At 46.9% G+C, this 23331-nt stretch overlaps 1 protein-coding gene across 1 annotated transcript in view; it reads right to left on the reverse strand.

Moving 5' to 3' along the window:
* Positions 1-823: 823 nt before the first annotated feature.
* Positions 824-23331, reverse strand: part of LOC126212798 (oocyte zinc finger protein XlCOF6.1-like) — a 210809-nt gene continuing 188301 nt past the window's right edge. Inside the window, exons 7-8 of the mRNA XM_049940199.1 lie at positions 2530-2763; positions 824-2415 (exon numbers count right to left, since the gene is read on the reverse strand). Of these exons, the coding sequence (XP_049796156.1) occupies positions 1887-2415; positions 2530-2763 (763 nt within the window). The 3' untranslated portion in view covers positions 824-1886. The remainder of the gene's footprint in view (positions 2416-2529; positions 2764-23331) is intronic.

Consider the following 23331-nt stretch of genomic DNA (forward strand, 5'->3'; position numbering starts at 1 on the left):
CATAAAATGATGAAATTTGCATATACTAAAGTACGAATACTGCTTAGGTATTAAAGTACCCTACCTCAAAAATACTGAGTAGATACTATCAGTCATTTCAGGTACAATAAATGTGTACTTCTTGGAACAGGATAGGTTTTAAAGCTCACCAAGTCAATTACATCAAAACAGGCTATTTTAAAATGTAGTCTCCTCACAGAAAAATTTCTGCGGATTTCGGTCAAAATGTGAGTTCGAATGAAAGTTCATTGGATTGCAGTACTGCGTGTAACTTTTGCTGACGGCATTTCCAGCCTGTCAAATGACAAACTCCTAGCACTGAAATCGACTGGATAAAGCAAGTTGATGAGAAACTAAGCTTAGAGGTAGCCTTTGAGATAACAGAAGTAACAGGTAATATCAAAATGCACCGGTCAAAATAGCAGACAAAATACAGGCATATCTGCAAGATGGAAAAATTAAGTACTTAACGCAGGTGATCGGGAAAAATGTTTTCGACAAAAAATGACAGTGGGACCAGATGTGTGGACCTGTTCGAGGTAAGTTTCAGTGTCTGTCAATAGTTCTGCACCATCTTCCCGAGGGGAAGGGGGGGCAGGAGGGGAGGGTAAGGAACTCCTCAGAAATAGAGAATAAAATCATGAGGGGAAAGCTGGGATTCAATGACAAATCAACATTGATTAAAAATACAAACAATGAAATTTACAGTAAAGAACAAAGGAAATAGCAAATATTATCTGCACAATATAAGAACAATTTTATTGTCATCCGCACAGTTTTATGGTTGTCTCTAAGAAATAGAGTGAAAGCGGCTGAAAAAAAAAATTGACTTATTTTCACAAAACCACAATCACAGAACTTGTATACAATCCTTGAAACACAATAAGGAAGACGAAAAATGAAACCCAACCCAAAGATGCATTCTGCAGAGTTGTCTTCCACAAAAAGATATCGACGAACATAATAAACTGAGACAGACAGGGGGGGGGGGGGAGGAGGCATGGTGCTCCACAGACACACGAGTGCGGGCAGAGTCACTCGGAAAGAGGGGACAGAGAAGAGAGGAAATATCACCGGCAAACACGAACAGACTGAGTGAGCTCCATGAGCAGAGAAATAAATCCTTTGACAATGTGCCGTTTTTCCGTCGGTAGAATTTCATTATTTGCTGTATCTGTTCAGTAGTTTAAACAATGGAAAATCGAGGACAGAGTTTAACAATATTATGAAAGGTATAGTTGCTACTCACCATATAGCGGAGATGCTTAGTCCGAGAGGGGTATGACAAAAAAAAGTGACACACACACACTCACTCTAGCACAGTGTGTGTGTGTGTGTGTGTGTGTGTGTGTGTGTGTGTGTGTTTTCATAAAGGCCTCGGTTGTTGGCCGAAAGCTTTGTCCGTGACACGTTTTGTCGTGCCGCTCTGGAACTAAGCATCTCCGCTATACGGTGAGTAGCAACTGTCCTTTTCGTAACACTGTTCTGTAGTTTATGTCGATATCTCCCTCTCCACCACCACCGTCGCCCCCTCTGCGACTTGCCTGTTTCTTAACTGCAATATTCGTTCCACTTGTCTTTCCTCCCACTCCTAATACGTCTCCATCTGTCACCCCACTGTACCCACCTCTCTCACCTCACCTCACTACACTACTAGACCTCCGCCTCCCGCCACCCTCCCAGTGAGCCGCTGCTCCCCGCTTTCTCAGCCCAGAAAGGTACGTACGGGTTCCGAGAGCTAAACGCGCCTACTGGCAGTATTTGCAATTTCACATCTCGAAGGTAAGTACGGGCCGATCACTGTACTGCTCGTAGAAAATACAAATACAAACGGGTAAGTATCTGAGGCGACAGCGACAGAGGTCCGACCCGCTACCCCTCCAGAGTCACTTTTCCGCTCCCTCCTCTGCGGCTTTCTCCGGGCCGGCTCCGGCGGCCGGCTGCTGCTGCTGGCGCGCCTCGGCCACGTGGACCTTGGAGTGGTCGCGCAGGTGGCAGGAGCGGCGGAAGGCGCGGCCGCAGACGCCGCAGCCGAACGGCTTCTCGCCCGAGTGCAGCAGCGCGTGCGCCTTGAGGCTGCCGCCCTGCGTGAAGCGGCGGCCGCACACGCCGCAGCCGTAGGGCCGCTCGCCCGTGTGGACGCGCGCGTGCCGCTTCAGGCAGACGGCCTGCCGGAACGTCTTGCCGCAGGCGTCGCACGCGTACGGCCGCTCGCCCGTGTGCAGGCGCGCGTGCACCGCCAGGTTGCCGGCCAGCGAGAACGCGCGCCCGCACACGCCGCACGCGTGCGGCCTGTGGCCGGAGTGGAGGCGCGCGTGCGTGCGCAGCTGGTCCGAGCGCTTGAACGTGCCGCCGCACACGCCGCACGCGAACGGCCGCTCGTCCGAGTGGCGGCGCAGGTGCACGCCCAGGGAGCTGCGGTAGGCGAACGCCGCGCCGCACACGTCGCACGGGAAGCGCCGGCCCCCGTCGCCGCCGCCCCCCTTCGCCGCCCCCCGCCTGCCGCCGCCGCCCCTGGCCGTCCTCGGCGCCCGGAGGCGGCCGGCCGCCAGGGCGACCTGCCGCTCGGGGCAGTGGGGGCGGTGGCGCCGCAGCCGGGACACCGCGGCGAACACCTCGCCGCACAGCCCGCACACGTGGCCGTCCGCGTGCGTGCGCACGTGGTCCGCGATGTCCGACTTGGAGGTGAAGACTTGCGAGCAAGTGTCGCAGTAGAAGTACTCCGAGTCCGCCGCCGTCTCGTCGGCACCGTCGCCGGATGACCTGGCAAGCAGGCAGGGAGAGAACGTCGCTCGAACCACACTTTAAAATGAAGTGTCAGTGCTTCTACGGTGAAGAAACTAACTTTGGTCTAAGAACTGAAGGAGTTCTCGCAAATAGGTCATCGTTTCATTCTGTCAAAGTTTGGAGTTGCACGTACTTATTATTATCGTACGCATCAACTACAGTAACACACATTTAGCGAAACAAAGAAATATACCGGGTGATCAAAAAGTCAGTATAAATTTGAAACTGAATAAATCACAGAACAATGTAGATAGAGAGGTACAAATTGACACACATGCTTGGAATGACATGGGGTTATATTAGAACCAGAAAAATACAAAAGTTCAAAAAATGTCCGACAGATGGCGCTTCATCTGATCAAACTAGCAGTAATTAGCACAACAAAGTAAGACAAAGCAAAGATGATGTTCTTTACAGGAAATGCTCAATATGTCCACCATCATTCCTCAACAATAGCTGTAGTCGAAGAATAATGCTGTGAACAGCACTGTAAAGCATGCCCGGAGTTATGGTGAGGCATTCGCGTCGGATGTTGTCTTTCAGCATCCCTAGAGATGTCGGTCGATCACGATACACTTGCGACTTCAGGTAACCCCAAAGCCGATAATCGCACGGACTGAGGTCTGGGGACCTGGGAGGCCGAGCGTGACGAAAGTGGCGGCTGAGCACACGATCATAACCAAACGACGCGCGCAAGAGATCTGTCACGCATCTAGCAATACTTCTTTTTTGTTCTAATAAAACCCCATGTCGTTCCAAGCACGTGTGTCAATTTTTACCTCTCTATCTACATTATTCCGTGGTTTATTAAGTTTTCAAATTTATACTGACTTTTTGATCGCGCGGTATATAAAAATGAACATGTGAAGTTATATATGGTGCACAAGTTTTAAAACGGCTCCGACTACACTCCGATGTCGACGGACTCTATCCGGCAGAGCGCCTCGTGGGACGCTCGGCGGAGCTGCCCAGTGCCACCGGGGAAGCGCCCGACCGCACAGTCCTTCACAGTGTGGCTGGCTGTTTGGGTGTCACCACAGCCACACACACCGCCACTCGAAAAGCCCCACCCGTGCACGTCGTTTTTGCACCGAACCCTCTTCGGTCCGGTATCTGTTTAACTGCACCCACACCTCCCTCGGTTGGTGGAACTATAGAATGTGTAGACTACACAAAATTTCTTGATATGCATGTTGACAGTCACTTAAAGTGGGAAGCAGCATCATCATCATCATCATCATCATCATTTAAGACTGACTGTGCCTTTCAGCGTTCAGTCTGGAGCATAGCCCCCCTTATAAAATTCCTCCATGATCCCCTATTCAGTGCTAACATTGGTGTCTCTTCTGATATTAAGCCTATTACTTCAAAATCGTTCTTAACCGAATCCAGGTACCTTCTCCTCGGTCTGCCCCGACTCCTCCTACCCTCTACTGCTGAACCCATGAGTCTCTTGGGTAACCTTGCTTCTCCCATGCGTGTAACATGACCCCACCATCTAAGCCTGTTCGCCCTGACTGCTACATCTATAGAGTTCGTTCCCAGTTTTTCTTTGATTTCCTCATTGTGGACACCCTCCTGCCATTGTTCCCATCTACTAGTACCTGCAATCATCCTAGCTACTTTCATATCCGTAACCTCAACCTTATTGATAAGGTAACCTGAATCCACCCAGCTTTCGCTCCCATACAACAAAGTTGGTCGAAAGATTGAACGGTGCACAGATAACTTAGTCTCGGTACTGACTTCCTTCTTGCAGAAGAGAGTAGATCGTAGCTGAGCGCTCACTGCATTAGCTTTGCTACACCACGCTTCCAGTTCTTTCACTATGTTGCCATCCTGTGAGAATATGCATCCTAAGTACTTGAAACCGTCCACCTGTTCTAACTTTGTTCCTCCTATTTGGCACTCAATCCGTTTATATTTCTTTCCCACTGACATTACTTTCGTTTTGGAGATGCTAATCTTCATACCATAGTCCTTACATTTCTGATCTAGCTCTGAAATATTACTCTGCAAACTTTCAATCGAATCTGCCATCACAACTAAGTCATCCGCATATGCAAGACTGCTTATTTTGTGTTCACATATCTTAATCTCACCCAGCCAGTCTATTGTTTTCAACATATGATCCATAAATAATATGAACAACAGTGGAGACAGGTTGCAGCCTTGTCTTACCCCTGAAACTACTCTGAACCATGAACTCAGTTTACCGTCAACTCTAACTGCTGCCTGACTATCCATGTAAAGACCTTTAATTGCTTGCAAAAGTTTGCCTCCTATTCCATAATCTCGTAGAACAGACAATAACTTCCTCCTAGGAACCCGTTCATATGCCTTTTCTAGATCTATAAAGCATAGATACAATTCCCTGTTCCACTCATAACACTTCTCTATTATTTGTCTTAAGCTAAAGATCTGGTCCTGACAACCTCTAAGAGGCCTAAACCCACACTGATTTTCATCCAATTGCTCCTCAACCAATACTCGCACTTTCCTTTCAACAATACCTGAGAAGATTTTACCCACAACGCTGATTAAAGAGATACCTCTGTAGTTGTTACAATCTTTTCTGTTTCCATGTTTAAAGATTGGTGTGATTACTGCTTTTGTCCAGTCTGATGGAACCTGTCCCGACTCCCAGGCCATTTCAATTATCCTGTGTAGCCATTTAAGAGCTGACATTCCACTGTATTTGATGAGTTCCAACTTAATTTCATCCACCCCAGCTGCTTTATTGCACTGCAATCTATTGACCATTTTCTCCACTTCCTCAAATGTGATCCTATTTCCATCATCATTCCTATTCCATTCTACCTCGAAATCTGAAACATTACTGATCGCATTTTCACCTACATTGAGCAACTCTTCAAAATATTCCCTCCATCTGCCCAAGGCATCCACAGGATTCACCAGCAGTTTTCCTGACCTGTCCAAAATACTTGTCATTTCCTTCTTACCTCCCTTTCGAAGACTGCTAATTACACTCCAGAATGGTTTTCCAGCAGCTTGACCCAATGTCTCCAACCTGTTTCCAAAGTCTTCCCAAGATTTCTTCTTGGATGCTGCAATTATCTGTTTGGCTTTGTTTCTTTCTTCAACATAACTTTCTCTGTCTACCTGAGTTCTAGTATGTAGCCATTTTTTATACGCCTTCTTTTTCCTTTTACAGGCTGCCTTGACTGTGTCATTCCACCAAGCTGTTTTCTTCCTCCTACTTTTACACACTACTGTTCCAAGACATTCTTTAGCCACTTCTAGTACTGTATCCCTGTACCTTGTCCATTCCTTTTCCAATGACTGTAATTGACTACATTCAACTAACTGGTACCTTTCTGAGATCGCTGTTATGTACTTGTGCCTGATTTCCTTATCCTGAAGTTTCTCCACTCTTATCCTCCTACATATGGACCTGACCTCCTGCACTTTCGGCCTCACAATCCCCATTTCACTACAGATTAAATAATGATCAGTGTCATCAAAGAATCCCATGAATACACGTGTGTCCCTCACAGCCTTCCTGAATTCCTGATCTGTTATTATATAGTCAATGACAGATCTGGTTCCCTTGCTTTCCCAAGTATACCGGTGAATGTTCTTATGTTTAAAAAAGGAGTTTGTGATTACTAAGCCCATACTGGCACAGAAATCCAAGAGTTGTTTCCCGTTCCTGTTGGCCTCCATATCCTCTCCAAATTTACCCATAACCTTTTCATACCCTTCTGTTCGATTTCCAATCCTGGCGTTAAAATCACCCATGAGCAGAACACTGTCCTTGTCCTTTACTCTAAGAACTACATCACTGAGTGCCTCATAAAAACTATCCATCTTATCTTGATCAGTCCCTTCACAATGCGAATATACTAACACAATTCTAATTTTCTTGCTAGACACTGTCAAATCTATCCACATTAGTCGTTCGTTTACATACCTTACTGCAACTACGCTGGGTTCCATTTCTTTCCTGATGTAAAGCCCTACACCCCATTGTGTTATTCCTGCTTTGACTCCTGACAGGTAGACCTTGTATTCTCCCACTTCCTCTTCTTTCTCACCCCTTACCCGAATGTCACTAACAGCTAAAACATCCAGCCCCATCTTACTTGCAGCCTCTGCCAGCTCTACCTTCTTCCCAGAGTAGCCCCATTGATATTAATAGCTCCCCATCTCATTACCATTTGTTTGCCAAGTCGTATCTTAGGAGTCCCTGGTTTGTCAGTTAGAGGTGGGACTCTATCACCTCCAAAGGTCCGAGGCATTTTGCTCTGATTGTTGCCAGCATCATATTTATAGTACCAGGGAAGCAGGTTGCTAGCCTTACTTGCCGCGAGTCCCATTGGGTTTTACCCCTAACTGTTGAGGGACTAACCGGTGGATTTGGTAGCCTTTGCCGTATGAGCACAAAGGTGACCACGACTCAGAATATGTCCGAGATGCCCAGCCTTATTCCAAAGTAACTGGTATCCCGACTGTCGGGACCACTTGCTTGGCCACTCATACGTTGCCCGTGGTTCATGAACTAGGACATGACTACAGGAACCCACACCATGAACCACTTAAAGTGGGAAGAACATATTAAAATACTTAGTAACAGAATCGCTACAGCATGCTATGCTCCGAGAATTCTGACTGCAGTGTGTGGTACTACATGTCTCAGATCCGTATATTTTTCTTATATCCACTCTGTTATCACCTATGGAATAATATTTTGGGCAGTCAACTGTAAAAATATTCAAATAGTTTTCAAATTACAGAAAAGAGCAATTCGTATAATAACCAAGAGCGGCACTAAGGCCCACTGCCTCGAACATTTCCAAAAGCTGGAAAACCTAACTGTGCCCTGTGATACATTTTTCAAAGTATTATGTATGTAAAAAAAAAAAATATTGACTGCTATGTTAAAAATTCTGTAGTACAAAGCTATGAAACTAGGAACAATCTGCACCCAGAGAGGAAAAATAAAGTTAAAACTCAGCAGAGCTTGTTGTACAATGCCGTTAAATTATATTATAAATTACCCAAAAATATAAAAGATATTGACACAATTGGAAATTTCAAAACAAAACTAAAAAAAATTTATTAAATAAAAGTTATTACGCAGTAACGGACTATCTGAATTAAAACACGTAGAGTAATTAAAGTAGCCTGCATTGTAATACATGAGGCAATAATTATAATATGAAAGCAAGAATTGTTCAGTATTATAATAACATTACATAAAGATATAAAACTAATGTAAGATACCTTAAAAATGTGTGTAAATATTAATTTTGCGTGTGTAAATTGTAGACACATTGTATTGTGTATGATTTTGTTGACAAAATCCACACAATGTAAATTGTTACATGGATTAATAAAGAAATCAATCAATCAATCAATCAATCAACCTGGAACTGGAACAGTCGGATTGTCTACAAATTCGTGCTTTCGGGTTGTCATAGTTTGCCATTCACGTTCCGGTCGAATCCTGTGGATAGCATTTGCACTCCCGTTTCGTATGCCGGTGTTCTAGTTTTGAGGCGTTTCCCGGGCAGTGATAGCAAATTGTCACAAAGAGGGTTAGAGTCGTTTTCAAAAACTTGCTGACACAGTTTGTGAAGAGCAGCCTATCGACGGAGGTCTGGTGGACGGATGTTTGAAAGCAGTGGTAGCCAGCAAGTAGGTGCAGACCGGACTGTACCACTAACAAGGGAACCTCCCCATCGCACCCCCCTCAGATTTACTTATAAGTTGGCACAGTGGATAGGCCTTGAAAAACTGAACACAGATCAATCGCGAAAACAGGAAGAAGTTGTGTGGAACTATGAAAAAATTAATAAAATATACAAACTGAGTAGTCCATCCGAACATAAGCAACATCAAGGAGCATGGGAGCTCCGGAGCGTCGTGGTCCCGTGGTTAGCGTGAGTAACTGCGGAACGAAAGGTCCTTGGTTCAAGTCCTCCTCGACTGAAAATTTTACCTTCTTTATTTTCGCAAAGTTATGATCTGTCCGTTCGTTCATTGACGTCTCTGTTCACTGTAATAAGTTTAGTGTCTGTGTTTTGCGACCGCACCGCAAAACCGTGCGATTAGTAGACGAAAAGACGTGCCTCTCCAATGGGAACCGAAAACATTTGATCGCAAGGTCATAGGTCAACCGATTCTTGCAAAGGAAAACGCGTCTGATATATTCTATATGACACTGGTGACGGCATGTGCGTCACATGACAGGAATATGTTGTCGGCCCACTTAGCGAATGGGTAAAAAGACTCTTCTACCTTGCCCGATTTAGGTTTTCTTGTGGATGTGATAATCACTCCCAAAAAAGTGATGAAAACATAAGAGTTTGTCACATAAACTGAAAATAAAAAATTAAACTTTTCACTCGAGGGAAGACTTGAACCTAGGACCTCTCGTTCCGCAGCTGCTCACTGTAACCACGGGACCACGGCGCTCCTGAGCTAAGACTACCCTTGATGTTGCCTATCTTGCCATGGACTACTCAGTTTGTATATTTTGCTTATTTTTTTCATAGCTCCACACAACTTCTTCCTGTTTTCTCGATTGACCTGTGTTCAGTTTTGGTTCCCTTGTAAGTACTCTCGTTCAGCCGGACGCCTGCTTTCACCACGTGGCCGCCTCGCAGCCAGACCGGTGCCCAGTGTTCTGCTGCAGAGTGTACGCCCCTCCGAGGACCGACGTAGTCGTCCCCCGCGTACTGCCTGCCAGCTTTCTCGCGAGCTTCACTCGTGTTCGTATCTTCTCGGCCGAGTTGGAAAGGTGTTTTTTGTACGTTAAAGTTCTGCCCAGAGTGACTCCCAGGTATTTTGGGCTTTCGTCGCATCTGACTGTGCCGAGAGGGCCCAACTGTGGCCTGATCTTTCCTGACGAAAGGCGATCAGAGAGGTGGAACGGGCTCACCCCGGTTTTAGAAGCATTCGGCCTCAGTCGCCACGTCTCAAAATACTCAAAGTTTAGTAAGGCTGTTCGTTAGGTGCTCTTCACATTCAGAAAGGTCTCGACTGTGATACGGAATTGCCAGGTCATCTGAATATTGAAATTTTCGGCAGATCAAATTCGGCAGGTCACCTGTGTAGAGGTCGAATACCACTGGAGCGAGAACAGAGCCCCGATGTACTCCATCGCTGAGTACACGCCATCTGCTTTCCTCTTCTCTCTGATGTACTTTAAACCACCTATCGATTAACACGCTACTTACGAGGTTGCCTACACTTTTGCAAGGTACTGCTCTCACAGATTCCAATAACAGGCCCTCGCACCACCCCGTGTCGTAAGCTGCTGACAGGTCAGTGAACACTACTCCAGTTTTAAGTTTCTTTTGGTGTCCAGATTCTACACGAGTAGTCGAGGAGGAAAAGTAAGGAGGAGGACAAACTCACAGTGGATGGCTTCCTACATCCACAACCTTCACGTTCGCCAGTCGTGCAGACATTCTTCCCGTAAGCAGCTGGGAAGTGAATACAACCTAAACCCCCACACCGCTACAGGGTGAGCGTATATATTATCCCGTGCAGAAGTGGTCATGTGTAACAAACTGATTGGCTAGAGGCACAATGAATTGGACTCTTCTCACTGTTGCCAGCAAGTAACAGGAACTAGTGACTTAACTGATTTTAAGCCTATCTCTGCTATTCAGCTGTAGGCTTTTTATGTTTGCAACTTGTATTTTTTAATTTTACACTGACAAGAGAATTATAAACAATTTTATTTTGATGTCCACATATAGCTATACAATAACACAAAGCAAATGAGAAGTAATCCTAATTTTTGAAGATGTTTTACAGTAGCATCTAAAACATAAAATTACTTTTTATCGTGATCCCATTCTTGACACATGTTGAAACTTTCAAAATATTTAGATGAAAACAGTGTCTTTCAAATATATTTTTTGGGAAATTTAAGAATACAGTTTTCAAAATTCAGTTTTATTAAAAATGTACACATTTTTACAACTAATTCTGTTTTATATCATATGAAAACTGTTTAAAGGAGCTTTCAAATGAACTCAGTTTCACTTTTCTAGCTTAATTAGAACAAAATTTGTGAGGAAATCAATGATGTTGGGCAAGTCAAAAATTCAATTTTTTTAATGTTTTTGAGCACCTATTATTTGGTACCCATTTTCAGAAAAATATGAAAAAGGTTTTTTGTTACTCTTTATGTATACTTCATGCATACTTAATGTTAAATGAATCCAAAAGTGTCAGATTGTAGATCATACTTTCATTTGTGATTTGACATGGAATGACCTGATGTGTAACGTCTCTGTACTTCTTTGACCTAAGCTCTTTTTTCTGACTTTCTATTTCCCAATTGTAAATGCACTGGATATTGTGAGCGGATGTGCTTCTGAAGTTACTCACATCTCAAGTGCCACTATTTTATCAGAGACATAATATGGGTGGACCAATAATTAACATGCTGACTAATACACAGTTAATGTGTTAAAAACAAAATATTTTTGTAAAAAAATCTGATACATGTAATGTTGAAATAATATACACTCCTGGAAATGGAAAAAAGAACACATTGACACCGGTGTGTCAGACCCACCATACTTGCTCCGGACACTGCGAGAGGGCTGTACAAGCAATGATCACACGCACGGCACAGCGGACACACCAGGAACCGCGGTGTTGGCCGTCGAATGGCGCTAGCTGCGCAGCATTTGTGCACCGCCGCCGTCAGTGTCAGCCAGTTTGCCGTGGCATACGGAGCTCCATCGCAGTCTTTAACACTGGTAGCATGCCGCGACAGCGTGGACGTGAAACGTATGTGCAGTTGACGGACTTTGAGCGAGGGCGTATAGTGGGCATGCGGGAGGCCGGGTGGACGTACCGCCGAATTGCTCAACACGTGGGGCGTGAGGTCTCCACAGTACATCGATGTTGTCGCCAGTGGTCGGCGGAAGGTGCACGTGCCCGTCGACCTGGGACCGGACCGCAGCGACGCACGGATGCACGCCGAGACCGTAGGATCCTACGCAGTGCCGTAGGGGACCGCACCGCCACTTCCCAGCAAATTAGGGACACTGTTGCTCCTGGGGTATCGGCGAGGACCATTCGCAACCGTCTCCATGAAGCTGGGCTACGGTCCCGCACACCGTTACGCCGTCTTCCGCTCACGCCCCAACATCGTGCAGCCCGCCTCCAGTGGTGTCGCGACAGGCGTGAATGGAGGGACGAATGGAGACGTGTCGTCTTCAGCGATGAGAGTCGCTTCTGTCTTGGTGCCAATGATGGTCGTATGCGTGTTTGGCGCCGTGCAGGTGAGCGCCACAATCAGGACTGCATACGACCGAGGCACACAGGGCCAACACCCGGCATCATGGTGTGGGAAGCGATCTCCTACACTGGCCGTACACCACTGGTGATCGTCGAGGGGACACTGAATAGTGCACGGTACATCCAAACCGTCATCGAACCCATCGTTCTACCATTCCTAGACCGGCAAGGGAACTTGCTGTTCCAACAGGACAATGCACGTCCGCATGTATCCCGTGCCACCCAACGTGCTCTAGAAGGTGTAAGTCAACTACCCTGGCCAGCAAGATCTCCGGATCTGTCCCCCATTGAGCATGTTTGGGACTGGATGAAGCGTCGTCTCACGCGGTCTGCACGTCCAGCACGAACGCTGGTCCAACTGAGGCGCCAGGTGGAAATGGCATGGCAAGCCGTTCCACAGGACTACATCCAGCATCTCTACGATCGTCTCCATGGGAGAATAGCAGCCTGCATTGCTGCGAAAGGTGGATATACACTGTACTAGTGCCGACATTGTGCATGCTCTGTTGCCTGTGTCTATGTGCCTGTGGTTCTGTCAGTGTGATCATGTGATGTATCTGACCCCAGGAATGTGTCAATAAAGTTTCCCCTTCCTGGGACAATGAATTCACGGTGTTCTTATTTCAATTTCCAGGAGTGTAGATACACCAGCTACATGTAAGTACTATAATATTTTACAACACACATCACTTAACCACTTACAAATGTTTCATTTGTGTGTGTGTGTGTGTGTGTGTAGTCATCATCACGTTATCTGATTTTCTTTAGAACAGAGATTTCCAACACTGAATATGGGAATATGTACATGATGTAAACCACCTGAAGATAGACACAAAAATAAAATCACCTACTGTGAATGGTAGTGACTATCATTCTGCACCCTGTAAAACAATTACATCTTTTAATGCATTGCCTAAATCAAATATGTAAGAACAGTCATCTAAAAATGTCAGTAAAGAAACTGAAGTAATGTCTCTCAAACAGAAAGTTTCAATCTTGTCCAAAATACTACCAGAGGAGCAACTGGGCGCACGTAAGTGAGCAAAGTGGTGTCCACATGAGAGCCTTGCAGCACGTCACGTCACGTCACGTCATTGGCCACACAGCATCATTATAATAGAACAGGTGTCGTATTTTCAGGTGTTACGCAGCAATATTAGTTACGAACATGAAAATAACGTACCTAATAAATAAAACAAGTTTCAAAAGATGTTTGGCACAATATACACAACACTGGCTGATAACACGAGGAAGGATACAAACCTAAATTTTCACAAAGTAAAGGCAACCCTCAGTCTAATATACGGAAATGAACCTCGAACATTAACTAAGAAAAGTAAAAGCCGAATACGAGCAACTGAAATTAGATTTTTAAGGAAAGTCAAAGGTTGTACCCTCACATATCGAATCCAAAAGGAATATTATAACAACAAAAATTATAAATTTTTGACAATATAGAGTAATAGGGTAGATAAAAAAATCTACTCGCTATGCAGCAACAGGTGAAAACAAAAATTAAAAAACAGGCTTTAGGTACGGGAGCTTTCTGAGCCAGTGGTTCATGCTTCCAACAGAATGGTCGAAGGAAGAGGGATGAAGGAAAAGGACCGGAGAGGTTTAGGGAAAGGGTAGAGTTCGAAAAAGTCACCCAGAGCCGCGGGTCAGCGGAGACTTACCGGACAGGACGAGAAGGAAGGACTGATCGTCGGGGACTGCACCGTACAAGATTTGAAAACCTGAGAACCTAAAGGTGAGAAACAGGGTAATATGTAAGACAGAGATTGTTGCCGGAACATTGTGAAGGAGTTAAGACAAGTGAACAGCTAAATGCACTGTACGTACAACAACGAAAATAACCAGTTGTCTTTTTTTACTCGTGTGTTCTGCAGCCGCTCGGTGAGAAGATTTTTAAATATTATTAAGTGCACTGTACGCAACAGAGTTGGGAGGTGGACGGTGAAAAAAAAGATGGGTCAGAAAAATTAAAGACGTAGAAAAGTAAAACGGAGTGAAGAAAGAAGTAGTTACTGTGAATAAATTGTGAGACAAAAGAAAATAACGTAAATTGAGGCCAGGTGGGTGGCGAGACATGTTGCGGTGCTAGTTGCCACCTGCAGATCTCCGAGAAACTGGTGCCCAGGGGAAGAATCCAGACGGTGCGTGGGGCGAAACGGGTGCCGAGGTCACGACCGTCACGACCCTCTGCCAGTTACAGGGCCGGTACAGGTGGCGGTGGAGGGGCGCACGGCGCAAGTCTGGCAGCGGCGACGCTCACACGGGAAGGAGCCGTAGGGTAGCGAGGCGAGGCGGGTGCAGGAGGAACGTAGGGTGCGACGAGGATAGCGCGGAGACTGGCGCGGTGGCCGAAGGCTGCGTGTGAGGGGAAGTCGTGCACTTGTCGAACTAACCGATTAATACAGATGTGACCGGCATAACACTGTGTGACAAGTGGTGTGCTCCCAAGTTGTCTTTTGGAGGGATCAGCTGTGCCAGGATCGGACGTGAGGGCCCAGGAAGTCTGCTTACGAACAGACACGTCTGCCTCGATAGCCGAGGCCGTACGGAAGAGAACGTTATATTTTTGTAGGTTTAAAGTGAACAGAAGTACGTAGGCTGGCCTCGGGTAAGAAAGAGATCGACACTGCGGAAAGTGGCACGGGATTCGTAATAGAACCACCTAAAATTTAATTGGGAGACAGTATTCACAAATTCCGGGAATTTTAACAGGTTAACGTCACCACGAGTCATCGATTAATAGAAACAAAACACAAGAAAGTACCCTCTCAGTGGCCCGTGACAAGGTTGTCAAGGAAGGAGCCACTCCGGTTCCCCGATCCGTTTGTAGTATGTCTGCCCCTCAAAGGTGAAGTAATTGTTGGCAGGTGTAAAATTCATTAAGGTGTGCAAGAAGGATGTCATAGGCTTGGAAACACCAGCAGACAGACCACGTACTTGGGGAACGTCAGTACAGAGAGAGGTGGCACCAGTGGTGACACGCAAGGTGTGCGGCGGAAGTGGGACGGGCACGGATTTCAGACGATCTGAGAAATGGTCGGCGTCGGCGTCCGGAAAGCCTCTGTACTACGTGTCGCAGGTGTCGATCGACCGAGGCAGATCTACACTGGGTGGGTGCACGACTTCCCCTCACACGCAGCCAGCAGGTACAGGACCGCCGGGACGATTAGAGTTGTGGCTCTCAGGAAGAAAATGAAAGGTAGGGGTGCACGGTTCGGGTGGACGAGACGTCCGACGTCTCGAGGTTTTAAGGTGGGACTGCGGGCCAGATAGAATCGCGCGGGCACGGGATCTCTACTGCAGAAGCTGTACGCACAACTGGCACACCACCTTCACCGACATACTCCTGTCGGTCTAGTGCCACAGTGGTAGATCTTTTGTCTGTTGCGAAAATAATGGAGTCGTCAGCTTTCAGGGGATGCAGGGCCCGGAGTTCTGCAGAGGACAGGTTACGATCACATCGTAGGGTCCTGAGGAAGGGTTACGAAGGAAAGCTCGATGTCGGGAATTCTCGGAAGGCGCGTAAGGGAAGATTCCGGGATAGCGGCCGTGGATCGAGTCGGGATCACGGGCAGAACTGCTCGAGGCGGGGTTCGGTGTCAGGTTTGCTGCCGGAGAGGTTTCGGGATCGGGTTGGGAGGTGATACTTCCAGCTGACATAACGTGTGAAGAAAAGCGAGACCTCCACCGAAGCGGCAGGACCAAATGTAGGTTTAGGGCCGAAATTGAGACCCTCCGATAATAAAGGTAATTCGGGAGGGGAGAGTGCTTTAGACAAAAGGTTAAGAACACTGCACTGTTGTGCCCGGTCCTTGAGATTACGAATTATTCTCGGTCTGGGAGGCAGTGGTGACATTAAGACGGCCGAGCAAGCTCGGTCTGTTGGAGAGGAGTGACGGTCGACAGCGCAGCTGTTCAAGGACAGGAAGAGAGACACCAGTACTGACGTAGTTGAGGAGTGTGGGGGAAGTCTGGCACGTTGTTGCAGTTTGAAGCTGGCTCGGCAGGTGACGCCGTCAGAGCATACGTGAGGGGCAGACAACGACAGGATTTTGGAGGAGGACAGAAGTCTGGTGGACTGGAAACTGCCAGGTGAGGCACACAGGTCACGGATTAACCGGGTAAGTGCAACAGATTGCTGTATTTGAAAGTGTAAAAGAGCCTGCTGTAAAGCAGGATTACATCCAGAAACAGACTTTCGCTGTTAGGCCTTCGGGAGTAATTTCGAGGGACACGCAGGTTTCGAGGAACAGAATGCGGACCTTTAATTTCGATAGTGCAAAAGCACGTTTTTGACGAGAATGAATGCAATACGCAGTGGGACTCGTCGTAGTGAGAGAGTATGGTCCGGAGTGTCGGAAACGGTAGAGGGTAGAAAATTATATAAAAACGGACAAAGTGCGAGGAAAAAATTTGTACGAAAATTATGAGAACAGACAGTGGTAAATAATAGGTAATAAGTGGGTGACACTTTGTCGCCAGAAAAGAGGTCTCTATGGGGGCAAAAAAAAAAGAAAATAAAAAAGGAAGGAAGAAGATAAGATAAGAAAAATATCGATAGGGAAAGTCGTGAAGAGATAAAATTTTGAAAACTTGCCAAACAGAAAGTCGTAGGAGAAAATGTTAATTAATTTGCCTAGCAAATACAGTAATTTAGGAGATGGCAGTAAAGCTGGATCGTAGCGGTTTTGCAAAAAATGAACGCACAACAATACGAAAGAACCACTATGAGTGAAGCAGAGGCAGGGAATGAAAACAGCTGTAAAATTTGCAAAGAAATTGGTGAAAGGCGATCGAGAGAAGGTGCTTCAGTGTAATGAACCGTAAGTAAACTGTTGTAGGCAAATTCGTAAATAACAATGTTTTGACAGTTGCCATCTTTTCCGTGTTAAACATTCTCTCCCTTACAGCCTCAGCTTCCGAGGCAAACACAGCCGTCTCCCTACCCTACCCCTGCTACTGTCCCCAGAGCCAGACCTGGCCTGCGCACCATTCTACCACCACCACCTGCATCATCAGCCCTGTAACTGGCAGAACGTAGACTACCGAAGGGAGCGCGCTCTACAAATGAGAGTCGTGACCTCTGTGCCCGTTTCACCAACCACGCGACATTCCCCCTGACACCGGATTTTAACAAGTCCGCAGGTGGGAACTAGTGCCACAACGTGTCTTGCCACCCACCTGGCCTTAATTTACATTAACTGCTTCTGTCTTCGACATTTATTCACAGTAACTACTCCTTTCTTCACTCTGTTTAGATTTATGTGTCTCCTATTTTCTAACTTATCTTTTTTTTTCTGTCCCCCTCCCAACAATACACTTAGCTGCTCACTCGTATTAACTCGTTTACAATGTTTCGGCAGCAACCTGTGTCTCGCATGCTATCCTCTCTTTCACCTCTAAGCTATGAGGTTTTCAAATCTCATACACTGCAGTCCCCGACATTCAGTCTTTCCTTCTCATCCTGTCTGGTAAGTCTCTCGTGACCTGCAGTTCTGGAGGACTTCTCCAAACTCTGCCCTTTTCAAAAATCTCTCCAGTAATCTCTCCAGTCCTTTTTCTTCTTTCCCTTCGACCCTCTCCCGTACCTACAACCTTTTTTATACGTACGTACACCCGCTGCAAAAACGATATTGTACGACAAGAGCTAGATATACGTACGGGGTGAATCACCTAAAATTACCGCAAATATTGCAGAAATGGAATGTGCTATTGATGTGCAGTGTTCACATAATGGACTAGTAGTCAGGGGCTATTATTGCTAGCCAATGAAAAGATTGTAGTAATATTTAGAGAGTTTTTTTTGTGCAAACATACACTTTTGTAAATGGAACAGTGGCTAGTTACATTGAAAAACTACAAGTTGGGTAAAATAGAATGTCAGTGGTGTTTGTTGCACAACACAAGTGCACACATTAGTTACGTGTATTCTGACCAGTAATGAGGCAGCTGACCGTCACAGGTCGTGTCCAAAATGGCCACCACCGGGAGCAATACATGCTTCCAGTCCGATACGGAATGACAGTTTCACACGTGCTAGCATTTCAGCAGAGTTGTCCGAGCAGGCCGCAGTAATATGTCATCGCATGGAATAGGAATTAAAATCCATGGAAAAAAAAAACTTTGAGGTTTGCCGATGACATTGTAATTCTGTCAGAGAGAACAAAGGACTTGGAAGAGCAGTTGAACGGAATGGACAGTCTCTTGTAAAGAGGGAATAAGATGTACATCAACAAAAGCAAAACGAGGATAATGGAATGTAGCCGAATTAAGTCGTGTGATGCTGAGGGAATTAGATTGGGAAATGAGACACCTAAAGTAGTAAAGGAGTTTTGCTATTTGGTGTGCAAAATAACTGATGATGGTCGAAGTAGGGTGGATATAAAATGTACGCTGGCAATGGCAAGGAGAGCGTTTCTGAAGAAGAGAAATTTGTTAACATCGAGTATAGATTTAAATATCAGGAAGTCGTTTCTGAAAGTATTTGTATGGAGTGTAGCCATGTATGGAAGTGAAACGTGGACGATAAATAGTTTAGACAAGAAGAGAATAGAAGCTTTCGAAATGTGGTGCTAGAGAAGAATGTTGAACATTAGATGGGTAGATCACATAACTAATGAGGAGGTATTGAATAGGATAGGGGAGAAGAGGAGTTTGTGGCACAACTTGATTAGAAGAAGGGATCGGTTGGTAGGACATGTTCTCAGGCATCAAGGGATCACAAATTTAGCATTGGAGGGCAGCGTGGAGGGTAAAAATCGTAGGGGGAGACCAAGAGATGAATACACTAAGCAGATTCACAAGGATGTAGGCCGCAGTAGGTACTGGGAGATGAAGAAGCTTGCACAGGATAGAGTAGCATGGAGAGCTGCATCAAACCCGCCTCTGGACCGAAGACCACAACAACAACAAGAACAACAACAACAACAAATCGTCAGGTGTAGCCGGGATGTCCTTTTCGGCAGCACCTTTCAGCTTTCCGCAACAGAAAGAAGTCTACTGGCGTCAAATCTGTGCAAGGGGCCGGCTGAGGAACGAGTCCTCCGCGGCCGATCCGACGATTTGGAAACAATTCGTGAAGACGCGCCGTAGTATTTGGTGCACTGCGGGCCGGACAGCGATCGTGCCGGCACGGCAGGTCGCTCCCGGTCTGCAGAGGAACGTCTTTCACCTGTGGAAGACGGTCTGTCGATAGGCTGCAATACTCGTGTGGATCCAGTGTTCTGTATACGAAAAACAGGCGTACGAGCTGAGGTTTCACTATCCCACTCTACACGTTTAGACTCTACGGATCCCGACATTCTGCCTTGTGAAACATCTCTGATGTCCCATCTTAATGCCTACGTACATAAATTAAGATGATTCTCAGAGTCATTGCCACGCAAGTCTCACTGGAGAGAGACGTGATAGAGAGAGAATCTGTATCTAGGGAGAACGCATGGGACACTCGCCCGATTCGTGCCACTTCCTCGTACGATCGTGCGGCAGCTGACGTGTGGACCGACTGCGACACGACGGTGGCAACAACAATGATTTCCGCTCTTCTATTGTCATTTGTTTCCTTCTCTCGTGTCGTCTAGCTGTCGCTCTACCACTTTCACGTAATCGGTCGAAGAGGTCTACATCTACATCCATACTCCGCAAGCCACCTGACGGTGTGTGGCGGAGGGTACCTTGAGTACCGCTGTCAGTTCTCCCTTCTATTCCAGTCTCGTATTGTTCGTGGGAAGAAAGATTGTCGGTATGCCTCTGTGTGGGCTCTAATCTCTCTGATTTTATCCTCACGGTCTCTTCGCGAGATATACGTAGGAGGGAGCAATATACTGCTCGACTCCTCGGCGAAGGTATGTTCTCGAAACTTCGACAAAAGCCCGTACCGAGCTACTGAGCGTCTGTCCTGCGGAGTATTCCACTGGAGTTTATCTATCATCTTCGTAACGCTTTCGCGATTACTAAATGATCCTGTAACGAAGCGCGCTGCTCTCCGTTGGATCTCCTCTCTCTCTTCTATCAACCCTATCTGGTACGGACCCCACACTGCTGAGCAGTATTCGAGCAGTGGGCGAACAAGCGTACTGTAACCTACTTCCTTTGTTTTCGGACTGCATTTCTTTAGGATTCTTCCAATGAATCTCAGTCTGGCATCTGATTTACCGACGATCAACTTTATATGATCATTCCATTTTAAATCACTCCTAATGCGTACTCCCAGATAATTTATGGAATTAACTGCTTCCAGTTGCTGACCTGCTATGTTGTATCTAAATGATAAGGGATCTATCTTTCTGTGTATTCGCAGCACGTTACACTTGTCTTCATTGAGATTCAATTGCCATTCCCTGCACCATGCGTCAATTCGCTGCAGATCCTCCTGCATTTCAGTACAATTTTCCATTGTTACAACCTCTCGATACACCACAGCATCATCTGCAAAAAGCCTCAGTGAACTTCCGATGTCATCCACAAGGTCATTTATGTGTATTGTGAATAGCAACGGTCCTACGACCTATTGCTCGAAATGTCACACACTGACCGAGTAGCAGCTTGCAGTGCACTCGAGGAACACAGAGGCACACTGTAAGCGAGCGTAACAGCGTCGCCCCTAGCGGCTGTGCAGGTCGACCGGCACAGACGAGTGTCGATACGGAAACTTAACCAGAATACGATGTCTCGTAAATGACGTGCACTCGAATCCTACTACAAACTCCACTGAGATTTTAATCTACCACACTTCCGGTTTGCTGATGTCAATAGGCACTGTTCCATTTAGAAAAAGTGTGTGTTTCTACAAAAAACTCACTTTTTAAGTATTTTTTCAATCTGTTCATTTGGAGCAATAGGAGCCCTGACTACCAATCCGTTACGTGAAAACCACACACCAGTAGCACTTTCAATTTCCGCAGAGTAGAGTGGTGCAAGTTTCAGGTGATTCACCCGGTATACGGTACAAATTGAAAATAGAGCAAGGGTGCACGAAATGGAAACAAGTGACGCCTCCTCAGGGTGGAGAGGGGCGACGCAGTGACTGCCAGAGTAAGCAGTGCCGGAGCCCTTCCGGGGCAGACGGGGTGCCGCCCCAGCCTCGGGACGAGAAGCCGTCTCCGGAGGCTCTGGAGGGTACAGGCGTCCACCCCCGTAAGCGACAAACGCGGTGTGCCCCCACTCCCTTTCGCCCAGTGACGCGGGCAGCCCCTACTGGGAGCAGGGTGAGGTTCGGCGCCCGCCGGTATTCGGCACGGCGAGAGAGAGAGAGAGAGAGAGAGAGAGAGAGAGAGAGAGAGACCGAACGGGCCGCAGCCACACGTGCCGAGTCTCACCGCAAACAGAATTACGTTAATTTAAAAGTGCCTATAACTCTGGCTGTACGAAACAGTGCCGATGGCAATGGCAATGACAAACTCTGAAGTGTAGTGGAACATTTCGTTATTAAATATCCACAGGTTCCACTTCTTCCTGTCGAACTGACGAAAGACGGTCACCGAGAAGTGAACAGTCGAATGAAATTTTCACTCTACAGCGGAGTGTGCGCTGATATGAAACTTCCTGGCAGATTAAAACTGTGTGCCGGACCGAGACTCGAACTCGGGACCTTTGCCTTTCGCGGGCAAGTGCTCTACCAAGTGAGCTACCGAGCACGACTCACGCCCCGTCCTCACACCTTTACTTCTGCCAGTAGAGCACTTGCCCGCGAAAGGCAAAGGTCCCGAGTTCGAGTCTCGGTCCGGCGCAAAGTTTTAATCTACCAGGAAGTTTCAAGTGAACAGTTATTTAGATAATAGAGAAACGCGAGCGCACAGCACCGACAGGGCACGACGGCGAAGGCGCACCTCTACCGGCGAGGGAGGGGTCGTCCGTACTCCGGTGTCCCCGCTCGGAGGTGTCTGACAAATTGACGGGACGACAGGGAGCGTCGAGACACTGCGAGAAGGCGACCGTAAGAAAATAAGCACTATAAAAGTGATCTCGATAAACATCTGGCTGACAGATCATCCCTGAAGCTGTCGCCTCGGTTACAGCCCATAAACACCAGCCGTAAACACTTCAGAAGAAACACTGAAATACGGATTTGTTTGTTTGTCTGTTGTTGGTTTACGGCGCAAAACAGCTGAGGTCATAAGCATCTGTGTCATAACTGAAAATGGTCACTTAACTGAATGACTGAAGTCTATAATACTCGGAGCCTAATCGAGTGGAACAGAGTAGAGGAATAGCTAAAAACGAATGCACCCCTTTTGAGGAGGTTGCTCAAGTGGTCGAGAATTGAATTTCCTCGGCCATATTACTGAGACAAATAAAATGTAAAACACAATCTACAGCTCGTGCCGTATCTGCTAACGCAGGTGGAAAACGTGCATCAAAGTGTAAACGGTTATAAAACTGGCATCGGGCCGAAAAATGGTGTACTGTCAACGGTCGGTGGCAGTAAGCAGAGAGCGGTGCAGGGTCACCACTCGACAAATGACGGTACCCGATACACACAGACGAGCTGAGGGTATCTCCTCGTGACGAGAGGGGGGAGAGGAAGACGTCCGAGCCGCTGAGACGCATCTAATTCCCCAGAGTTTGTTCCCACGTAGAGAAGACTTCCCGACACTCGGACTTCACCGGAGGCCCACATAAACATCACGTCGGCTCCACTACCGGTAAGCGAGTGCATTCCTCGTACTTAGGGGTGGTACGTCTGTAGCAGAGAGAGACTTCGGAGGGCACTAAGCGAATCTGCAGGTAATACACAACTGAGAAGCCCGTGTTGTCAGATGTACCGGGTGGCCCGACAGACGGCAGAAAGCTCTGCAGTAAAAACTGAACTTTGTTCTACGAGCCGGTATCTAAAATGTTTGTCGTCAATGACAAAGGCACGGTCGTACTTAGCACCGTAAGTGTACACGGAGGTGCCGTCTCCGAAGAGTTGTGGTGGCTCGTATCGATAGCGCCACTCTGGTGGTTTATCTTTCCTGCGACGGTCAGGGCGGTAAGCAGCGCCCTGTGGGGCCTACGCGAGGAGTAACGAGGCGAGGTCCTGGTGGGGGATGTGCTCCGGGACGTGGTGGAAGACGGTTGTCGGGTTGACGCAGAGAGTGTGGGACCGGACCTATCGCACGGAGATATACGCGTTGGCTCTGAACGGAAGGCGCCGCAGCAAGCAGCGGGAAGCGGGCGTCCTGTAATTTGTGTGAAGGAGTAACGATTTTTACATTGCATGTCCCAGTGGTTCCCGAGAGCTGCGGTAAGAGAATT

The sequence above is a fragment of the Schistocerca nitens genome, chromosome 11 (genome assembly GCF_023898315.1).
Source record: "Schistocerca nitens isolate TAMUIC-IGC-003100 chromosome 11, iqSchNite1.1, whole genome shotgun sequence".
NCBI classification, from domain to species: Eukaryota; Metazoa; Arthropoda; class Insecta; order Orthoptera; family Acrididae; genus Schistocerca; species Schistocerca nitens.